Source organism: Manihot esculenta, chromosome 13 (assembly GCF_001659605.2).
Source record: "Manihot esculenta cultivar AM560-2 chromosome 13, M.esculenta_v8, whole genome shotgun sequence".
Classification (NCBI taxonomy): Eukaryota; Viridiplantae; Streptophyta; class Magnoliopsida; order Malpighiales; family Euphorbiaceae; genus Manihot; species Manihot esculenta.
The window spans coordinates 4298102-4320437 of record NC_035173.2 but is presented as its reverse complement, the minus strand read 5'-3'; the positions used below and the strand labels follow the sequence as shown (position 1 = coordinate 4320437).

Genomic DNA, 22336 nt, shown 5'->3' with positions numbered 1-22336 from the left:
ATTTTAGAATGAAATGAATTAGACATATAATTTTAATTTGTCTTCAATATTACCAAAATCAAATTATTTGATTCCTAGTCATTATAGTCTCTTCAACATGATTCTAGAGTGTTAGAAACCATTAGAAAGAGGTTATGAATTTTTTAGTGTTGTTGTGGAAATTGATGGCAGTGGTCAAGACTCCTAATTTCAGCCACTTTATTTTTTTATACATATTGGATTTAGTTGCGTAATTGGTATCATTATAAATGAATTTCGCCTTAAATTTATCTACCTTTTCAATGGTATATTATATATTTAATTTTATTAAAAATATATAAATCTCCTAAGGTGGATTTCAATTTTAGTATTTATTCTTAATTAATCAGTTTGATATTTAATTCAATAAATATCTTTTAAAAATAATAAAATTGAACTATTAATAATAAATAGTTGCTATCTTATTTGTTTAAGCTGTCCCTTTTGTTGGATTTTAGACAATCTATGCAATTTTAATCGACTTAAATAATATTTGAACTATTTTTTATTTAATTCAGAATAATTAATTTAAATTATTTAATAATTTTTGTGCTTATTTTATATCTACTACAATTTTCTCTCAAAAATCAAATAACATTGCATATATTTTAATATAGAAATTATTTTGTCCTCATGCAAATAAAAAAATTATTATAAATATTATATAAGTGTTAATTACTAATTATAGTAAGAATTTAGATGAGACCCATTACAATCAATTGAGTCCGTGTATAGCACAGTTGAAGTATTAGAGTGACATTTGTTGTGGCTAATATCAGACATTAATAAGATAGAAGAGAGTGAAGGATTATTGATAGACTAGTCATGTCTGCTTTGATAAAACTGAAGTGGTCTAAAAATGGGCCACAGAGATTCTTAAACTATGGCGATTCTGCTACACCATCTCTGTAAGATTACTTTGCAAGCACCAAGGACCATAGGTGGTTTAAAGTCTCACATAAAAGATCAGAAGAGAGAGAGAAAGAGCACCAGTTCCAACAACTTGCAGTAATATCCTGCAGTGTTGTTTCAATAATCAGAAAAGAGATAAAGGCTCCCCTGGCCTGTTCCAAGCAAGATATTTCAGTGTACAGAACGCAGCACCATCTGCCCTTCACAATTTCTGCTAAAGATTCTTCTATTGGAAACTGTGCATTACGTCATTTTTTTTTTCAAAAAATATATGCATAGATATAGACTACTACCACAGTATTCAAATCAAAACTAAAACTTTATTATAAAGCTTGATAATAGTTCGACTTCATAATATGACATTTTTTATGGTAGAACCAGTGGCTTAACGTGATAAACTTATTTTCTTTGCAACAATATCTTTTCTTTTCTTAATTTTACTCCCTCAGCAGCATCAAACTAGACTGACTTTTTTTACATTAACTTAAATTTTTGTTTTTTAATATATATCAAATAAGAATGTATTAAAAATAATAATAAACAAATTAAAATTTCATGATAGAAAAACCAATAAAACGAGACGAATGAAAAAATATATTACATAAATAAAGTATCTAAGTAGAATATCCCATAGTTATAATGAGCTAATGTCTTCTGGAAGGATAAGATCGCTCACATGTGAGTTATCTTAATGGACAAGGTTTCAGGTTTGATGGTTATTGATGGGTGTGTAATCCATCCATTATTTATTTTTCGCTTAACTACTTATATAGTTATTAGTTTACGTAATCAATTTAACAACAAAATAATAATTTAACTAGTGAGAGTACGTATATATATTTTGCCATTTTTATTAAAATTATTGAGAAAATTACAGATAATATTAAAAATTAATTTATACTTGACATGTTTTAATAAAAAAAATATCAAGAAAACTAAGTATTATTATTTAAAATAACACTTTTGGAAAAAGGCACCTTTTTTTAGTCTCTGTAGCTTTCAATTTGGCATAAATAAGTAATTAGGGTTTGGTTGAATGTTATCATTGGGAAGAAAGCTTAATTATTTTTAATGGGGACCCACGATCCAGTTTTCGCTCCAGTAAGGTGGCATTCGTTTTGGGGTAGATGAGATGAGGCAAGTTTGCAAGAAAAGAATCTTAAGGTGATGGGATCCACTGATTGGGACGGGAATGGGATTGCTTCAGGCATCTGAAAATGTCCAACGGATGCCAAAATTCTGTCAACTATACAAACAAAACAATTAAAGAAATTACTTTGGCAAAAAATAAAAAAGAAAATTACACAATTTCCCCTGCTTGATCAAAGTGTAAACAACTCGTCCGCTGTACAAAAAGCGTATTACCATATGCATTTCCCAATAATTGTTTAATACAAGTACAGAACATCCCACACAGGGTAAATTCATGTTCAAATTCGACAAAAAAGAAAATCATGACCAAATAACTACGAAAAGAATCTTAGAACAGTAGAGAAAATGGAGAACGATATATTAAATTAAACATTTTTTTATAAGAAATCAGAGTTTATTTTATTAGAAGATGTGAAAGCATATATAATAAAGAAATAAGCAACTAAAAAAAAAAAAAAAAAATAGAAACCTACCTAACTGAAGACACTTAGATTAAAAGGAAAAACTGAACATCCAAAGCTAACCATGTAATATATAATCTCAACTAGGGATGCGTAGTACAGTTTTAATTTAAGTTTCAGTTTGAAATCTACTTAGATACCAAAACTGAACCGAAATTTTATACAATTTCAGTTACAATTCTCAATTCTTCAGTTTTAATATGATACAGGTATAGTATTGTTTGAATTCGGTTTTTAGTAAAGAATCAGAACCAAACCAAAACAATAAAACTAAGTTCAATTTAGTACAAATCTTAATAATTTGTTATAATTTTTAATTTGATTCAAAATTATTAAGAACCATGTACACCCCTAATACCAATCGCAATACCTTGGTGATTGATCAGAAGCAAAGACTGTACACGGGATGTTGGTGATTCCGTCTTATTCATGGCTTCCACAGCCATTGCATCTGGACCAATTGTTCTTGCGTTCCTGAAACAGCAAACTGTGCTTTCAATAATGTGATGTCACCATAATCCTCCTTATCCTTCTCCCCTCTCCCTAATAAGCTCTATCATAATTTGCCATATTGGCAGAGGCAACTAAAATATAATCATACAAGCATTTTCCATTATGTACTCTAAAATAAAATTTTCTAGGGCCATAGCATCAGCAACAAAATTACCAAGCACTTTACAGCCCTAGGATTAATTGTTCTAAAAAAAAAAAAAAAAAACTCTAACCGAGTTTGAAGGTGTATTCCCACTAGCCTTGAAAGTACGCCTAAGATCCCCATTTCTAGAAGTTCCAATCAGGTGATATTCTTCATCGATAACAAGCAGGCAGCCACAACCTTGTTAGATCAACTAGCTGATCCATTACCTGATCTCCTTCCCTGTAGACTGGAAGCTCATGTTGCTTGTTCATAACATCTTTTACCTGCACATATACAACTACGTACTCCGCAACTTAGGGATTCCTGGCTCAATGTTCCACACATGCAAACACAAAAATTATGGAACTTTAAGCAACAGTTTCCATGATACAGAATGATAACATGGGGGGGGCAAGTAGCGCAGAGGTGTGGTTTGCCAATACTCACTTCAGAAAACAAGGGAATGCTATGGGGATTGGGTTCCATAAAATAGCCCAGTTCAGAAAAGAAAGTGAGAACAAGATTAAAACCAAAAGAAAACTTCATATAATATTGTTTCACAGGAAATCTTTGTGGCAACACATTGGCTTGTACATGGTATGTGGAAATTTGAAGAAGCATACTAGGGAATAAGCTGCATTCATATCCCATGATTCAATCAAAGGACCAACTTTAATTTCTCTTCAATGATGTTGCATTTTTCCACCAGCCAGGAGGCAATCAGTTATCCAATAAAATAATTTCGGTACAGCCACATCAAATACGATACCGCAGCAAGGTTACCATCTCAACATGCAATTGCAAGTCCACAAAAGCACTGCTAACCCAAACAAACACACAACCCCTTGCTCCACCATTATAGTGCACATGCATCATGAGTCTTAGTATAGCTAGACTAGAGATCAGATGAAATTGGCAACAGTTATTCCTTTTATATTCTCAGCCTTCAGGAGGTTGAAGGAATTGCATGCAAGGAAACCTATTTAGTGCTTCTGGAACATTATCTAATTAAGCTAAGGTCGACAAATCATCACATAATCTAAAACCAACCACCAAAACCCACACCACCACTAATCTAATCATGACATTTATGGTAGTTTAAGGTAAATTTCAATTTATTAAATTTTATTTTTTAATAAAATTATTGATTTTTTTTTTTAATTATTAGTAATAGTTGAAAATTATTAATCGTTGAGTGTACCAACTCAGATTGATGAAGTCGCACCTTAGGTTCATATAATAATTTTTCTAAGCAATTACTCAAAAATTAAAAAATCATTTATTGAGTAATTCTGTGCTGAGAGTGTGGAATTGGAGCCTACATTGTAACTAATCATACAAATCACACCTTAAGAATACAGATAATTAACTCCATTAATATGCTATAATCAAATGCTAATCCGAAAGATGCAAAAGCAAATTAAACACACTTGAGAGAAATCAAAGATCCACTGATATTCAATCTAATTGAATATCGCCCCAATAATGATGATGCTGATGATAATGAAAGAATTCAGAAATGAAAAATCACAAAGGACAAAAAGAAGAATGAACTGACCTTAAAATCAAGACTTTTCCGATCCTCCCAGCAGGATAATTAGCAGCGTACTCATCCTTGATCAAATTATAGCTTTCATTAGCGCAATCGCCAAGCATCCCCAAAAACCATCTGTATAGCTGTGGAAGTCACCGGAGCCAAATCAAACGGACACAATTCCCTCTCCGAAGGAAAATGCACATTCATATCACAATTCACAAACGACAGCAAGTGCATTGCCTTCCACGGACATCAAAGATACAGGGAAAGCGCCATTAGCACACGGCAAGGCTCAAACAACTCGTCAGTATTACCAGATTTGCTGAAGAGCACTACATATTACGGGCCGTGAGGATGCCAATATCGTCGTGAACGGCATCGAGATGGGCGATGAATCCAGCGGGAATGCCGATGGAGATGAGAGTTTGGGAGATCTTATTGGCAACGAACCAGACTTATCGAGCCTGTCGAAGAAGATGGTGCGAATTGACTTCTTTCGGCCTTTTGGCCTTATATTCTATATAATAGGAAAAAAGTCCATTTAAGTCTTATACTTTCCCTTTTCTTCCACCTAAATGAGACCAATTCAAATTTTATGGTTAAATTTTAACATAATTCGATTTTTATATTTTTAAATTAAATATTTAAATTCTTGAACTTTTATTAAATATTATTTTATTTATATATTCTGTTAATTTACGATTTATATAAATAAAAGAGAAATGAAAAGAGAATATATTTTAACTTTAACAATATTCTCTAATCCCTAATTTTTCTCTCTCCATGTGCTCTTTTCTTTCTATTACTTCCTTCCTAAATTCATCTTAAGAATTTCATTTTCTCAATAAAATTTCATTCTCAAAATCAGATTGTACTAATTTCTCTTCTTGAAATTTTTATATTTTTTCTCAATTTTATTAAAAAATAACTAATAATTTAAAATATAAAAAAATATGGGATGAAGACATATAATATTATTTTTTTAATAATAAAATATTATTTTCATAATTTAAATTTTAAAAATTTAATATTTTAATTAACATAAAAATTATATATATATAATAAATAATTTTTAAAATTACAAAAATAAACTTTTATTATATAAAAATATTTTTATTATTAAAATATAATATTTTATTATTAAAAATAATATTATATTATAATTTATTTGATCCTTAAATAAAAACACAAGAATTTAATTAATACAAAATTAAATTAAATTTATTTAATTTTTAAATAGAAATACAAAAATTTAATTCAACTTATATTTCTATATAATCTTCTGAAAAAAAAAGAGGAGGGATACCGGCAGGTCGAGATTTTTCCAGCATCCGATTTGATTGATTTTATTAAAGAGAGTTTAATTAAATATATTTTATATACTTTATAATAATATTTATATTTTTAGAAATTTTTTTTATTCATAATGGGAAAGGCTCAGTCCAAATATAATACAGATTAGTTTGATAAATAGCAAAAGAAACCCAAAGGCCCATAATAAATAAAACCTGGCCCAAGACCTATACAGTGGAATCCTAGCAGCAGCACAAGGAATCCGCCACTGCTACTTCTCTCCGACCAAGGACCATTCCGACGAGCCTTCGAAGCATCAAGAGCACACACCAACTTCGTCTGGTCTGGAGAAGGCTCAAATCATCAAAGGCAAATACATACAAAGACAATAGCGCCAATAGCCTAAACCAAGCAGCATCGCCCATGGACCAAAATATAGGCGGAAGAAACGGGCTGCCTTATTAGAGCAAGCCTAAGCACGTCTCATGTGGCTCAATGGTTTTGCCCACTCAAACCATCGGCTCCAGTTTCAGGCCCAATATCTAACCATTTGAGGACCGGTGGTCACAAAAACTAGTTCAATTAAGATGGTTACGGTTGAATAAGCTAAATCCCGCTTCATGCAAATATACAATAGAAAAATATAAATTTTTTTTTCTAAAATTTATCTGTTTTTTCATAAAATAAAATAATAATTTATTTTCACCTTATATATTTTTTTATCTTATAAACTATTTGAGATTGATAAATCTTTTTCTCCTCCTGGTCCACGATAGATCTGACTTTTTTCTTGACCTATCATATGGGTTCATCAAATGGGTCTCTCCATGTTCTATTTGAGAAAAGAATCTGCAAAATAAGAAAAAATAGGTCAGGGATCTACCGGGGATGCCCCGGCGGAGACCCTCCGACGTTCAAGTCAGGTTTCATGAATTAGAGGAATGTATTCAGGCAAGAGTTGCAGAGAATATAAAAATGGAGTCCAGGCGGAAGAGGAAAAAGAAGAAGATGCCCCCTTGCAAGAGAAGACCCCTCGGTATATAGTATTTCCTGTCCTTGTCACTCAGGCCCGTACGTACGGACGTGTCAGGCACCTGCTCCATGCGTAACGGCCATTTAATACTCTTCAGAGCGCATGCGGGTAGGGCTGGTGAGTGATTGGGCCTACTCTCTTATGGGGCTTGTGCTCATATCTAATCCGGATTATCTTGAGTTGCCGGTCCAGACTCGTGAAGTCGAGCCGCCACTCGAGTATATGATTTGATGGGTTTTGGATCTGTGACTTTCTTTTGGATCCGCCCTTATTCCTGGACTAGAAAAGATCCGTAGGTTATCAGAGATATTATTATTAAATATAAAAATATGTTTGAAATTACATGTGTATGATAAGAGTGTAATGCAATTATTTTAAAATCAAAATGTATTTAGTATAATTATTTTATTTACCATATACTCATTCCATATAAATTATTTTATATAAAAAAATGGAAATGAACAATTTCCGAGAACCGAGTGGAAAACTCATGAAAATTATAGAATCGCAACCCAAGATCTACAGAATTAAGCAGCTATTCTTTTTCTTGGAAAACGAAAACAAAGATAGGGCGACAAAACTCCAAAATAAAATGGGGTCCAATCCCTTTCCCTTTCTCATCTCCCACATTCAGACAGAGAAGTCCTTATTGCTTCTCTCTCTCTCTATATATATGAATAATAATGAGTCTTGCGCAGATTTATTTATAACTTAAATTTATCATACATCGGATTTAGTAAGAATTGTATTATACCTGTAATTTACAATCTTAGTTAAAATTTTTTTTTCTCAATAATTAAAGCTGAAATCTTTTATTTATGTATTATTTTTAAAATAAAATTTTTAATTAAATTTTTAAAATTAAAATTTTAATTAAAGTTTTAAAATAAAATTTTTCAATTTTCTTTCATCTAATTAACTATATCTATATATCTTCCCACGCCATCAATCACGGACCATTTAGGAGCTAGGGAGGTTATGAGTCCCTAAACATTTTGAAAATTTTATAGGATATTTATGAAATTTTTATTAATTTTAAATAACTGGAAAGAAAATTATCATCCGGTTTTTATATTTTTTAAAAATTATTAATTTATTCTATTTAAACATTATTTAATTAAAATATTTTTATATTTTATAAAATAAATATTTTAATTTTTATAAATTTATTAATATGTCTTAAATATTTATATTATTTAGTCTATAAAATTTTAATTATATATATTATTTAATTTTTATATATTTAAATATTTATATTTTTTTAATTAAATGTACAATAAATTGACTAATAATTATTATAATAAATGAATTAAATAATTTAATTATATTTAAATATTTATTTTTTTTACAAAATGTACAATAAATTAATTAATAGTTATTATAATAAATGGATTAAATAATATATTAGCGTTTTAATTGAGTAATTTTTATAGAAATAAAAATTAGTAAAATTTCTAAAAGGTCAGAAATCTAATACTATTTCGTTTATAAATAAAGTCTCAACATCAATATAATTTTAAAACAGCGATTTTAATTTATTTTTTATTTAAAAAAATTATATTTAATTTTTGAGATTTTAATTTCACATATTCTATTTAATGTAAGATAATTTATTCATTAATTATTTAATTTATTTACTTAATATATACATAGATTATGTGATAATTGAAATTAATACATTAAATTCTTGAAATTATAAAAATTATGATAATTAAATATAAATTAATTATTTATAAAAAATATTAAATTAATTTCATATATTATTAATTACACTTTAAATTTATTGATGATATTTTAAATTTTTATATATCGACAAAATTAAATGACAATAATTTTATTATTTCGTGAAAATTTAGAGTGCAATTAATATTAACATTTAGTATAAATAAAAAATGAATTTAATAATTTATTATTATATTTTAAATTTAAAAAAATTTAAATATAAATCAAAATATTAAAATTAAATAATATTTTTAATAGATAATAATTTTTTTATATTAAAAAATTCTAAAATTTTATTTTTAATATTTATTTTGAGCAAATTAATTTAATTTATAAAATTTTATGTATGTGAAATTTTTTTATTTTTTCACTTAAAATTAAATTTTACTTTAAAAATTTAATGCATATAGATAAATAATTTTTATAAATTAAATAAAACTGAAATTTTCATTAAAAAAATAAAATAAAATTCATTATTTAAATTTCTACATCCGTGGCTCTACACCGTACAGTTACAACAGACGCTGATCCGTACTTCAAATGTTTGAATCTTGTTATTGAGTGATGAGGTTTTAAAATTGATCCAATTGTCGCTCTGATAATGTTAGGAGACCAGACCCACATATAGCCAGTACCTCTGAAGCTAAATTATTATCATACATTTTCCCCGAAAAGCTTAGCCTTCCAAGAAAATATGGTGAAAATTGAAATTTACCCAAGTAGTTAAACAGTATGCTAGCAATGCATAGGGTGGCGAATCAACTGGATGAGAAGCTTTCTGGGCTATAATTATACTATTTACAAGATGGTACCAAATTTGAATATAGATCTAAGCACCACCTAACCCTAACTCATCTAGATTACGGACCTCCCCCTTTTTAAGTCTAGGTAAATTCTTTTGTCTTTTGTCATAAAATTGAGACTTTTTCTCTTTACCTTTAACTATCTGCCTTTGAATCTTGGTGAAGATAACAAAACAAACAACTGAAAATGATGACCAGAAAAGGAGCTTTGAAAGACCACGTTAATTAATCAGTAATTTAACAGAGAAGCTCTGCATGGAGTTGTCATAATTACCACATGGTATAAACATAGTACAGGGAGAAAGATACATGAGATGAAGTACGACACGTGGTCATTAGTCACAAATGGCAGGCCCCCATCTATATCACCTTATTACATCAATATCCAGATTCGGATTCTCTCTGTTTAATTACATGCATCACAAGCCCTAATAGGGAGGCCCCCCCACCACCTTAAAGAAGCTTGTGGATTCAAATCTTGTTAATCTATTGGTCTCATAATTAGCAGCTCCATCGTTGTACAACTCTTTTTTTTTTTTTTGATAAATAGAGATTTTATTTTATTAATATCCAAAAAGGGGTAATTTTTTTTTCTTGAATTAATTCGGTCTAATATTTAAAATAACTCGAGACTAGTAAAAATATAAAAATTAAATAATGTGCTTTAAACCTAATAGCATTAAATAATTAATTTAGTAAACTAGAGAGTTTAGCCTTTATTTGAATGTTGAAGAAAATAAATAATATGATATGATATTTTTTAGTTTTATTTTATTTTTTAGAGGAAAAATAATAAATTTACAGATTGAAAGTGTACTTTCTACATAAAAATCACAAGTTTACTTTTTAAAATTATTTTAAAACAATATATAAATAAAATTTTCTTTTTCTAAAAAGAATGGTTAAAATAATTTTTTTTCTTCAATTATTTTCTTTTGTTTTTTACTATTTATTTTCTTCTCCTTCTAAAATTAATACAACATCAAATGTACCTTAAAATTATTAATAAAAAGTTAAATAAAAATATTATTTATCAGAATCTAAAAATTTAATCTATACTTTACTCACTTTATTTAATTATATTTAATATTTTCATTATAATTTAAAAATATTTTTAAACTGTAAAATAAAATTTAATATTTTTTAGTTTCACTATGTAGTCGAGAGATAAATTTAATTATTTAATTTTGAAATTTGTCAAAAGTAGAGGGTAAAGTAATTTTACTTGAGTAATTTGATGATGAGAATTTTGTCCCCTAGTCCCGGGTGCAAAAGTAAGAGCCTATGCCCTTTTTTATAATTATTTTTAAATAAATTAATAATATTATTTACTTTCGGTCTCAGAACTCAGAACAACACAACAAAATAATTTTAAATAACAAAAAAAATTCCCTTTCTTTTCAAACAAAACAAAGTTTTTCTTCCCTTCTTGATCCGAGCCGATGTGTCTCCGTACACGACGGTCTATCTCAACCGGCGGCACACCTGGACGGACATGGCCCCATCGTAGCTCCCACGTGGGTCCACATATAAGATTTTGACTGAAATGGGACCCACTTTATACCCGTAAGAAAAAAGAGCCAAAAATAAGCAAGGGTATGTGATAGAGACGCGACAGCGATATGGTACGGTTTCACGTGAATCGAGGAATCGTGGATCCCAGTCAGTGCGACACGTGGCAAAATGCATGTATTTGGATTTGGACCGGAGTTTACGTCGACTGTAGCCGACATAAACACCAGGTATGCACGTGGGGTTTCCACTGTTGTGGAGCCCTTGAATGGGTCCCATCATATGGGCGTCTAATCAGAATGACCATAGCATGCAGGATTCTCGGACCAGTGATATTGATTTCAGTGGATCACCACCTCCTCCTCTGGGAAATTCCTTCTCTCTCTCTATCATATTATTGGTTAATTTTGATGTGTTAGGGTTATTTATGTCATTTCAAGGTTTATTAGTCAAGGATTTATCACATCTGCTGATGCCTGCACAGTAATTAGATTGTTTATAACTTTTGCTTGATTATTCTTATTGGAAAATTCATGATAATGACAGGAAAAAAAAGATCAATTATTGAAGCTAAATTAATCACAGTTAATTAATTAATTTAAATTATATTTAAATTTAATATAATATGTAATTTAATTACGTAAAACTTAATTATAAATATTTAATTGTTAAATATATACCTACATATCATTCCACTACTGAGAATTAATTCAGTAAATGCTAGACTAAAATAGGCTCTTATTTGATGATTAAATTTATAGAAATTATTACAATTAATTATAAATTAATGATGTTATTGATTTGTAAAAAATTTTGATTAATATTCTAAATTTTCTTAATTGTATTTAAATTTTTATAAAATAATAAAGTTAATTCTCAATCAATCAATATAACTTTTTCATTTTATAAAAATTCAATAAAATTTAAAATATAATAAATAATAAGTGTAACTTTTTGAATTTTTAAATAAATTATTGATAATATAATTAAATTATATTTAATTAATATAATTTTTTAAGTTTATATATTTAAGAGATTTTAGTTTAATTAAATTTTTTAAAAAATATTTAATGAATTAATATGATAGATATTTAATTAAATTTAATCTCTATTAGTTTGAAAAAAATAATTTATATGAAAAAAATACTTTTCATAAAAAATATTTTATGTTGAAAATATTTTTTATATAGATATAATTTATTTTTTATTATTTAATTTTAATTTAAAAAATAAAATATATTAATAAATTTCTATGTAGAACACCATAACAATAATTATTTGATACTGAAATCAAATTTAAAGTTTATTAATTTTAATGATAAAAATTATTACTTATATTCTAATTGCGTGTCCATTAATGAAGATGTTGAAACAAGGGTTTAATGAGAATTTAAATTTAAAATTTTATAATTGTAAAAATAAAAGTAAAGCTTAATATTTTTAAAATAAAATATTATATATTTTATAAAATCTGACTTTTTAATCTTTTTATTAAAAAATTGTTATTCATTTTAAATTATTTATATCATTAAACTCTTATAATTTTAATTATATATATTATTTAATTTTTATAATTTTAAATATTTATATTATTTAATTTTTGTAATTAAAATTAAAATAATTAAACATTTTAATTTTATAAATTTTAAAATAAGAATAAATTAATAAATTTTTAAAAAATAATAATAATTTTCTGTTAAAGTAAGAGGTTATCAATGAACTGTGGAGAACGTGGGAAAGAAGCAGAGGTTAGTCCTTTAGAATTGCAGCTTTTTAAATTTTCACTGATAAATTAAATACAAGAAGCTTATTGGGAAATTAAAATTTTTAGGCAAATTAGACTTTACAGACAAAAGCCAATTTTGGCTTTTATTGCCTCGACAAAAAATATTATAATAGTCGTAAAGATTTGCTCATCTGCTTGCTCTTTATGTTCTTCATTTTATATGGATGCTATTAATTAATATTATATATCAAAAATTATATTTTATCTTTTATTTAAAATTATACTATATTAATTCAAATGCACCATGGAGATGCCTTTGTACTCTGTGCATTTTTAAGCATAAAGTAATTATTTAATTTCTAAATTTTTTAAAATTAATATAAGATATTATTTAATTAATTCTATTAATTATTTAATCATTTTATCGAATTTAATTTTTAGATTTTATTGGTCAATAAAGTCATACTAATCTCTAATAATTTATTATTAAGAGTATAATAATAATAAATAATAATAATAATAATAATAATAATATAATAATAATAAAGAAGTCTGAATCGAAACGACATATTTCTGTCCACCTTAATTCTTTACTATAATTAATATTTTATATTTTAATAATAAAAATATATTTATTGGAGAGAATTAATAATGAGAATACACGATTATTTTCGCCTGTGTACATCAGCAAATAGCCTCTCTCAAGTTTTCTACATGATTTTACGATTTATATAAAATTCGACTGCTGCTGCTTCAACCTGTTGCTCTAAGTTTGAACCACTTGTATTCATGGCAATGGCTATCGGAATGATAAATGAAAATCAATGTGAATGCATGTATCGGTCCAAATCTGAATTTTATGGATTTAGATGCTATTGTATGTAATTTATATGGAGAGTTTATGATAGCTAAAATCTGGTGTTATTCAGATTTTTTTATAATAAAAAAATATAAATATTATAGATTGTTGAAATTTTAAGTTGAATAAAGAGTAAAGATCGACGGTAAATTCTGATTGAATCGAATGCCCTTCAGTTATTCAAGTAATTAATTTATTAGAGTATACTATTAGATAATTTTTTGATTTGATTATTAATTATTATAAATTTTTTTTAAATGAGATCGTTAATACTAAATATTATTTTAACTATAAATTCGTGAATGTAATTATTCATTTATTAGTAACGAGTGTCCATTATAAGTAGAGTTTAATACGTTAATTAATTTCATAATAAAATCACAAATGTTCCTAAAAAAATTAAATAGTAACTATTATTTTTTTAAGTTATTTCCGAAGAAAAAGCGTTGATTATATTAATTTTTATTTTTAGTTAATTATTAATTATTGTATTTTTAATTAATAAAATCAAAATCAAAATCATCAAATAAACAATTAAAAAAATAATCGTTGCTAATATTTCTCTTGGGATAAATCTTATGTATATATAATCGAATTGAATTTAAATTCAAAATTTTATATGTTTTTAGATTATTTCAATACGACTTAGAGCAGATCTCTTTATTTCATATCGTGGTACTTAATTTCCATATAACGGAAATTATTATAATTTTAATTTATAATTCAATTCTATTTCTAATTGGTCTAAAAAAAAATCACCAATGATGATTGGTCGATCAACTTCTATATATATATATATATATTCACTGGCCATAAGGCAATTGAGTTCACTAATTTAGGGCAATGATTTGAAGCAAAAAACCAAATAATCTAAAATTTAGATGGTTGACTTGTTTATCAATCTCTGGTCATTCCATAGATTATTTTATATAAAAGGCTACCTACCCACCTAGCTTAATTAGCTTACTTCTCTCGTTACACCTCTACAGGTTTCTGTTTTATAAATGTTAATAGAGGCCAATTTTATTTTAATATTTTAATCTAAAAATTTTAATACTATGTTAAAAAATCAATTGATTAAAAACTTTTGATTTCTAATAAAATTTCAAAAACAATCTTAACATATTATCTTCTGATTTTTATTTCAGTATATATACGTATATTACGATAGATTTTGACCGATTCTAATTTTTATTATCGATATTTAATAGAAATTCACGGTAATTTTTTCAGAAAAGAAATTTGAGACGCGTTTAAAATATGACTAGAGCAGCAAACTTATCACAAAATTTGAGACGAAAATTTCACTGTTTAATGATTAATTTTATATTTTAATTAATATTTTAAATATTTTTATAATTTTACATATTAAATTTTTTATTATAAATAATATTTTCTTAACTATTTAAAATTTAGTATCCAATTTTTAAGAATTTTAATAAGATTTTTTGACTTTTAATTTTTCGATTCTTTTATATCGTTTTAAATAAATGATATTGATTAAAACTTCGATGGAGTTAAATCAGTTGTTTATTAATATATATATATTAGTAAATTATATTTTACTAATATATTTGAGAAATTGTGATTAGTTTATATCTACAAGAAAGGCTATCAGAAATTAGGGAGGAGATAATCACAGAATCCTAGCAAATATAAATGAATAATCAATAAGTTGAAAAGCAAGGAAAATTTTCAATTACTTGTAGGATACATAAAATAATTTCTGTACCTAATCAATTAAAAATCAGAAAACTATTAATATTTTAATTATGTACCAATTATTAATTAGATGGTGTATACCATCAAGCCCAAAATTCTGCCAAAATCAAGATGTGATACAAAATGGTAAATAGCTGGAATTAATTTAATAAGATTTTCGAGTTTAAACTCTAAATATGGAATATTCTAAAATTTATGAATAATTCTAAATTTAATTGCGTGAATTTGAATTAATTAAATTAATATATTTAAAAAATTTATTATTATTATCAATTATTTTATTATATTAATTTCTGCTATTATATGAGTTACACTTATTATTTGTACAGCATTCCATTATTAATACATAGAGCTGTATAGATCGTTTAGTATTGTTATTTATTTGGCTCAAATGACTAAACAATAAACAAAATTCAAGCATAATTAGCAAAAAATGTGTCATTCCCAAGCTACTTCAATCAAGAATTTCATTTCTAAATTCACCTAAAAATAAAATTGAAAATTTGAAATAGAATTGAAGAAAATAAAATATTTCAATGATTTCTATTTTCAATTTAATTTTTTAGGAAGAACAATCACAGGATATAAATAAAGAATTAAGTTCTTACAAAGGACAATTCACAAACAAGTGTTTAATTACTTGGAATCACATTCAACAAAGCCAAGAAATAGCATATATAGATATAGATATAATATTTGAATTAACTCAAAAAAAAAAAAAAAAAAAAAACCCATGAAATGATGAATCCAAACATTTCCTAACATGCCTAAGCATTTGGCAAAGAATATAAAGATATGTATTTTGTCATCTTCAGACAATAAGATGATGAGACCAAAAAGAAAAATCTTTGATCAACAAATTCATTTTTGTTTTACAACTTTTCTCATATAATATAAACCTAAATGCCTAGTATTAGCAAGAATATATAGACCATACAAATCATCAGAGGAAGTAGACTTTCTGTCTTTTCTTCTCCTATTTTTATATCTAAGCATATACATATCTTCCATTTTGATTGGACATCAAATTTGATTAAAGTAAGGTTTTTAGGTTTCATCAAGAACTGCTTTATCTTCCTCTGTCTTCATTTTCTTTCTTCTTTTCTATTGGTGGGATTGGGAGAATCATTTCTTCCTCTTTCTAGAATATCTCTAATGATACTAATTTGGAAAATAAGGGAAATGGAAGGAGAAATTTGACTTAGTAAAAAGAGGTCTAATTATTGGAGACATGAGATTAATTAATTAATTCTCTAAATCCATGACTAATTAGCACTGTCTGCCATTTTCCATTATCTTTATTAATTTTTTTCCCCTTTCAAGTGAAATGACAGCACTATGAAGAAAACATCAGCAATAAAGAGAATAATAGTAATAATACAAAAGAGAATAACTCAAAATAGAGTGTAATTACAAAAATAAACATGCAAGAAATCAACATCTTAAGACAATGCATTATCATAACTAATAATAATTTTTTAAGAATTTATCAATATAAATATAAATATATAAATGATTCTCTTTCTTTAGACAGCACCAATTTCCTATAGTTCTTATAGTTGTTTCAGAGACAGTAAAGCAGTAAAAGGCAGCAACATAATAGAGAGCAATTGAAAGAAGAAGTCAGAAATAAAGATGCTAGCAGAAAAATAACTGAGCATCATCTCTCTATCTCTGCAACTCCAACCATTAAAACAAGTGTACATATCATTCTTATGTAAAGACCTTCAAGCCTTAAAAATGTCCAAAGAAAAGACAGACAGAGATAGAAAGAAAGAAAGAAACAAAGAAGAGAGAGAGGCAGACACACAGAGAAAGTAAAGGAGGAAATGAATTGAAGATACAGACATTGGTATGCAAATCTATGGCTTGGCATACGTGAATATTCAAGTACATGTAAGTCTATGAGCAATTAGATGCTCTCTCAGTTCCACATAAGACCAGAAACTACTGCAAGTACAATCAATTCTTCTAGTACCATTACCACTAGTCCCACTACTACTGCCACTGTTTGCATCAAAAGCAGATTCAATGTATTCCCAGATCTAGCCATTGTTCCGTGAAAGCAAACAGAAAATAACCCAGAAAAAAAAAATTTGAATAAAACAGCTAACCCTAAATAATTCTACTAAAAAAGATCATTACTTGGACCAAAAGGAAAAGAAAAGAAAAGAGAAGAGAAGTACCCACATACAAGGTGATGATTATGAAGAGAGTAGCCAAAAGGGCTCTTTGTTTCTTTCGTTTTTTTGAAGATATGTTTATGTTGCACCTGATGGTGGCGGCAGAGCTTGGATTTGCTGCTGTGGTGGACGCTTACGCTTCTTTTTCTCGTAGCTAATACCTCTCGCTTTGGATTGCAAATCACGAACCTCACGAAGATAAAGTCTTACTGCACGAGCTCCAAAAGGGTTTGCTTCAGGTTTTCCTCCATTTTCCTCGAAAGCTGCCCTGAGGCGTCCGATGAGCGCGTCGAGACTCCCCCAAGCCTGACGAAGAGGGCATGGGCAGGGAGCTGGTGGATTTGGGTGACCATAAAATGAGCAGATTGGCGTGTGCACCTTGGTCTTGCCAAATTGGTCGAGATATCGAAGAAATTCAAGGACATGAGCACCACTGCACCTGGAAAGAGAGAGGGGAGGTCTATGATTCTTGAGATATTGACCAAAGGTGTTCCAGTCTCGCCGCTTTTGGTTCTCATAGCGGCTAGGAGTGGCGGATGATGACGGTGATGATGAAGTTGCCGCCGAGACAGTAGTGGTGGTGGTGTTGGTGTTTATGTTATTAAAGCTGGTGTTTTCAGAGTTGGAGCCATTCATTTCAGGGATTAACTCCATGAATTTGTGGGTGCTTCGTTTCTTCTAAGATGGATCTTATATTAAATTGAATATGCGCTGTTTTGTTATTCCTCCTGAAAACTGGTTCTTCTTCTAGGGTTACTGCTCCACTCTCTGGATTAATAACTGAAAAACCTAAAGAGAGAAGAAGTGAATCTTTGGTTTCTTGATAAACCCAGCAGGAATTCAGAAGACTGTTGATGAAAACAAGCAGCAGAGAGAAAGAGAAGACTAAACTCTAAAAGGAAAGAAAAAAGGAAAGTTTGTGATAGACTATTGATTGATATTACAGAGAATTTCCATTTTTGAGGAGAGAGAAATAGGAGCAACAAATTAAGGAAGATTATGAGTTGTGGATATTATAATTAAGGAGAAAGAGGGAAAGTGCAGAGATGATGATGATGAGAGAGGAAGAGTTCTTTCTTACTCTTTGGCAATCTTGGAGTTTGTTTGTTTGAGCAATACTAGAAAAAAAGTTGAGACTATAAGTGGATTTTTTGCTCTAATCCTTTGTTGTCTGAATTGCTCGGTGAATGGTGATTGGGTTTTCCTTTTTTTTTTTTTTTTTTCACTAAAAAAGGTGCAACAACTCTGCTCTTACTGGTTAATGGATTATGATTATTATTAATAAAAATGTGTATATATAAATATTATTATTCATCTTGATTTTTGAATTGAGAGAGAGAGCTAGGGCTTGTGAAAATGGTAAATGTTAGGGAAGTAGGTTAAAATGGAGACAGGAAAGTTTTTGAAGGGTAAAAATTTTAATAATTTATTTTTATTTTTGTTTATTGAAGCTGTAGTCTTGAATGACAGTTCCTTTCTCAGTTACAGGAATACCCTTGTCCTTGTGAGAATTTATTTATTTATTTATTTTTTATTTCTCATGTAAATTCCATCTTTATTTTCTGACATTTTTATTTTAGCCCATCTTCCCTTTAAACGACTTCAACATACTGGCCCATACAAAGTGCTTTAAAAAAAATATATATATATTAATAATATATTCCTTCTCTTTTATTGGTTGAGAGGTACCTGCAATACAAATTTGGATATATTTTGACATCTAACCTCTAAAATAAATAGTTTTTCCTATTCTAAGAAAAAAAAATAATTTGATTAATTAAAAGCTACACATGGGGTCGTCTGCAATAAAATAAATATCTTGATAAAATAAAATTTTTGGATTTTTTAACTATTAATAATCATTATTCATTATTGTGCTATTGAAGGTTTTTTTTTTTTTTTTTTTTTTTAATATGGGACGACCTTTGACGAAATTGTATATGTTTCTTTAAAAAAAAAAAAAAAAAAGGCAGAGATCCTCATTTCAGGTATTTGCTTGAAAGTTATTTTCCTCGGCAATGCTATTTTCCATTTAAAAAAATTATAAAAACTTTTGAACCTATATCAGACAGCAAAATATACAAAATTTTCGAATTTCAAAAATTATTCTCAATTTTAAACTATTCAAAATTTAATTTGATAAAAAAATAATGGGTGTGGCTGAAATTTTAATTAAGTTAAATTCAAATTTAATTTTATTTATTTAATAAACAAGCTGAAATTAAATTTTATAATATTTAATTCGTTAAAATTCTCAACTTGACTTATTTTTAAATTTATAAGTATACTCATAAATCAATTTATAAACATATTTGTTAAGTAAGTTACATTTAATACTACAAGAGAATTGAATTTAAATTTTATATAAATTTTATGAGTTAAATATAAATTTTTTAAAATTAAACTCTACAAGATTTTATTATATTTTTAGAATTTATAAATATTTAAATAGTTAATATTTAAAAAGTCATTTTTATATGTTTACATGTTAATTTATTTATATATTTATTTAATTAAAATTATTTATTTTTAAATTAAAATTTATTATAATTATAAATAAATTAAATTATTCATAAATTATTTAAAATCAAATTCAATAAAAACTCAACTCATTTTTTTTTCATTTACTAAATAAATTAAAATTAAATTTATTAATATCCCATTTGGTCTTAGAAAAAATTTTACCAGCCAAACTTAAAATGTTTAGAGCTTGGCTGAGTAAGTTGGATTGGGTTAGTTTATATCCCCTATTATTTTTCCATTCATTCTTTTTTTTTTAAGTTTTTAATAATAATTAATATTTTGAAATCATAAAGAAATAAAATTTCAATTGGTATAAAAAAAATTAGCTTAAATGATTTACGTTTTTTTCTTTTATTTTTTTTTATTCTTTATTGACGCATAATTGTCACCTGTGTCACCTATCATTGTCACACAGAACCATATGTATCTACCTTCTCACTACTGTTAGGCGACCATTTAATTTTCTTCCGGCGCTCGTGCTGTTAGAATCTTAGTGTAACTAGACTTGTTCTCTTACTCCTCTACTACGTGAGAGGAATTGAGTCCTAGGAGACTTAGGCTGCAGTCAGCTCAATTTACTCGATTGGAAAAGAGACTATGCGCTAATGAATCATCTTACATAATAAATTTTGATGAGTTTTGAGTCTGAATTTCATATAAATACTCAATTATGACTCGAGTACCAATATCCTAACAGTCATCAATAATCAAGTGGTATATCAATTAAAATGTTTCTTCCAGCATAGACCAAATACTGTTAGAATTAATACATTCTGTTTTTTAATAATTATAAATCAAAATCAGTTGTTCTGTTTGATGAATTATTTATTGAAAATAAGTGAAATGAAGCCACTTGCTCGATCTATCTGGGATTTGAATTCTTATGTATTCAAAACTTTAATTATTTAATAAAATAGAAAAATTCAATGATAACGACTGCTATCAAATAATTTCAATTTCTTTCACTATTGATGATGATGCTCATACTTTATTTATATGCAAATTCCTAGGATAAAGCTATAAAATGAAAACAGAGCCTCCTCTCATAAATGGGAAAAAAGTTAAATTTATCTTGAATTTAAAATATTAAATTTAATTTTTTTTATTTAAATAAGTTGAAGAAAATCAAATAAATTAAACAGAGTATATTTCAAACTTTAAAATTATAATAAATAATAATTTTTTTTAATATTTTAATAATAATTTATGAATAAATTTAGACCAAAACTTAAAATTAGTATATTTGGCACTGTTTAATAAATTTACCCGTTAAATTCTCATCTTATAGGTAGTCTTTTTTTCCCTAGACTTATTAATTTTACACAAATTTTTTTGACTTGGAGTGAGTTTAATATTAATTGTAATAATTTATATGGATTAAATAATTTTTTAAAGCTATTTTATATTTAGTTTAAAATAATTAAATTAAATTATTTAATAGTTATAAATTAATTATTATATCCTTTATAATTCCTATAACCCACTGACTGACGTAAAATTCTCACAAAAATATTTTTTGGGTATGCATATTTGTTTTTTAATTTAATTTTTTTAATTTTAATTTAATAGGTTTAATTTTTATATTTTAATATAATTTTATTTAATTTATAAATTTATATATTTAATAATTTATACGACAATTTAATAGTTAATTTAGCTTGCATATCAGTATTATATTTTATATAAACTAATGATCAAATAACTGAAAAAATTTAATATTTATATTATTTTACGTTTTAATTTAAAATTTTAAATTTTAGACGAATTATCTCATTGTTTGTATTTTAATGTAATTTTAGTGAATTTTTAAAAATTAAAATGTAAGAGTTGACTTTTGAGACGTTGAATATAATATTTTATTATTTTTAAATATAAATTAATTTTAAAAAATAATATTAAATTATATTTAATTGTAATTAAATGATATATTTAATTATAAAGATAATAATAATTTAATAATTAAATATACGGTCAACAATTTTAATAAAAGATAAAATTTTTTTATATTAATAATTTTAAAAATTTTATAATAAATATATTATTTTGTATAATCCTATTTTGAAATAAATAACAGATTTGTTATAAAATATTTATAATTTTTACTCTAAAATAAAATTTATTATTATTGAAAATATAAAATACATATTTAATAATTACATTGTTTATCTTTTATTTTAATTTTAAAAATTAATTAAAATTATACTTAAATATAAATATTGAATCAATTTATTTAAAATTTAAAT

The 22336-nt window shown here is 26.4% G+C and overlaps 1 protein-coding gene and 1 pseudogene across 1 annotated transcript; both read right to left on the bottom strand.

Annotated features, from left to right (window-relative positions):
• Positions 1-2875: 2875 nt before the first annotated feature.
• LOC110630088 lies at positions 2876-17440 on the bottom strand (annotated as a pseudogene).
• LOC110629479 (protein LIGHT-DEPENDENT SHORT HYPOCOTYLS 3) lies at positions 17198-18781 on the bottom strand. Its single transcript, XM_021776464.2, has one exon. The coding sequence runs from the start codon at positions 18222-18224 to the stop codon at positions 17649-17651; it is 576 nt and encodes a 191-aa protein (XP_021632156.1). The 5' UTR covers positions 18225-18781; the 3' UTR covers positions 17198-17648.
• Positions 18782-22336: the final 3555 nt, after the last annotated feature.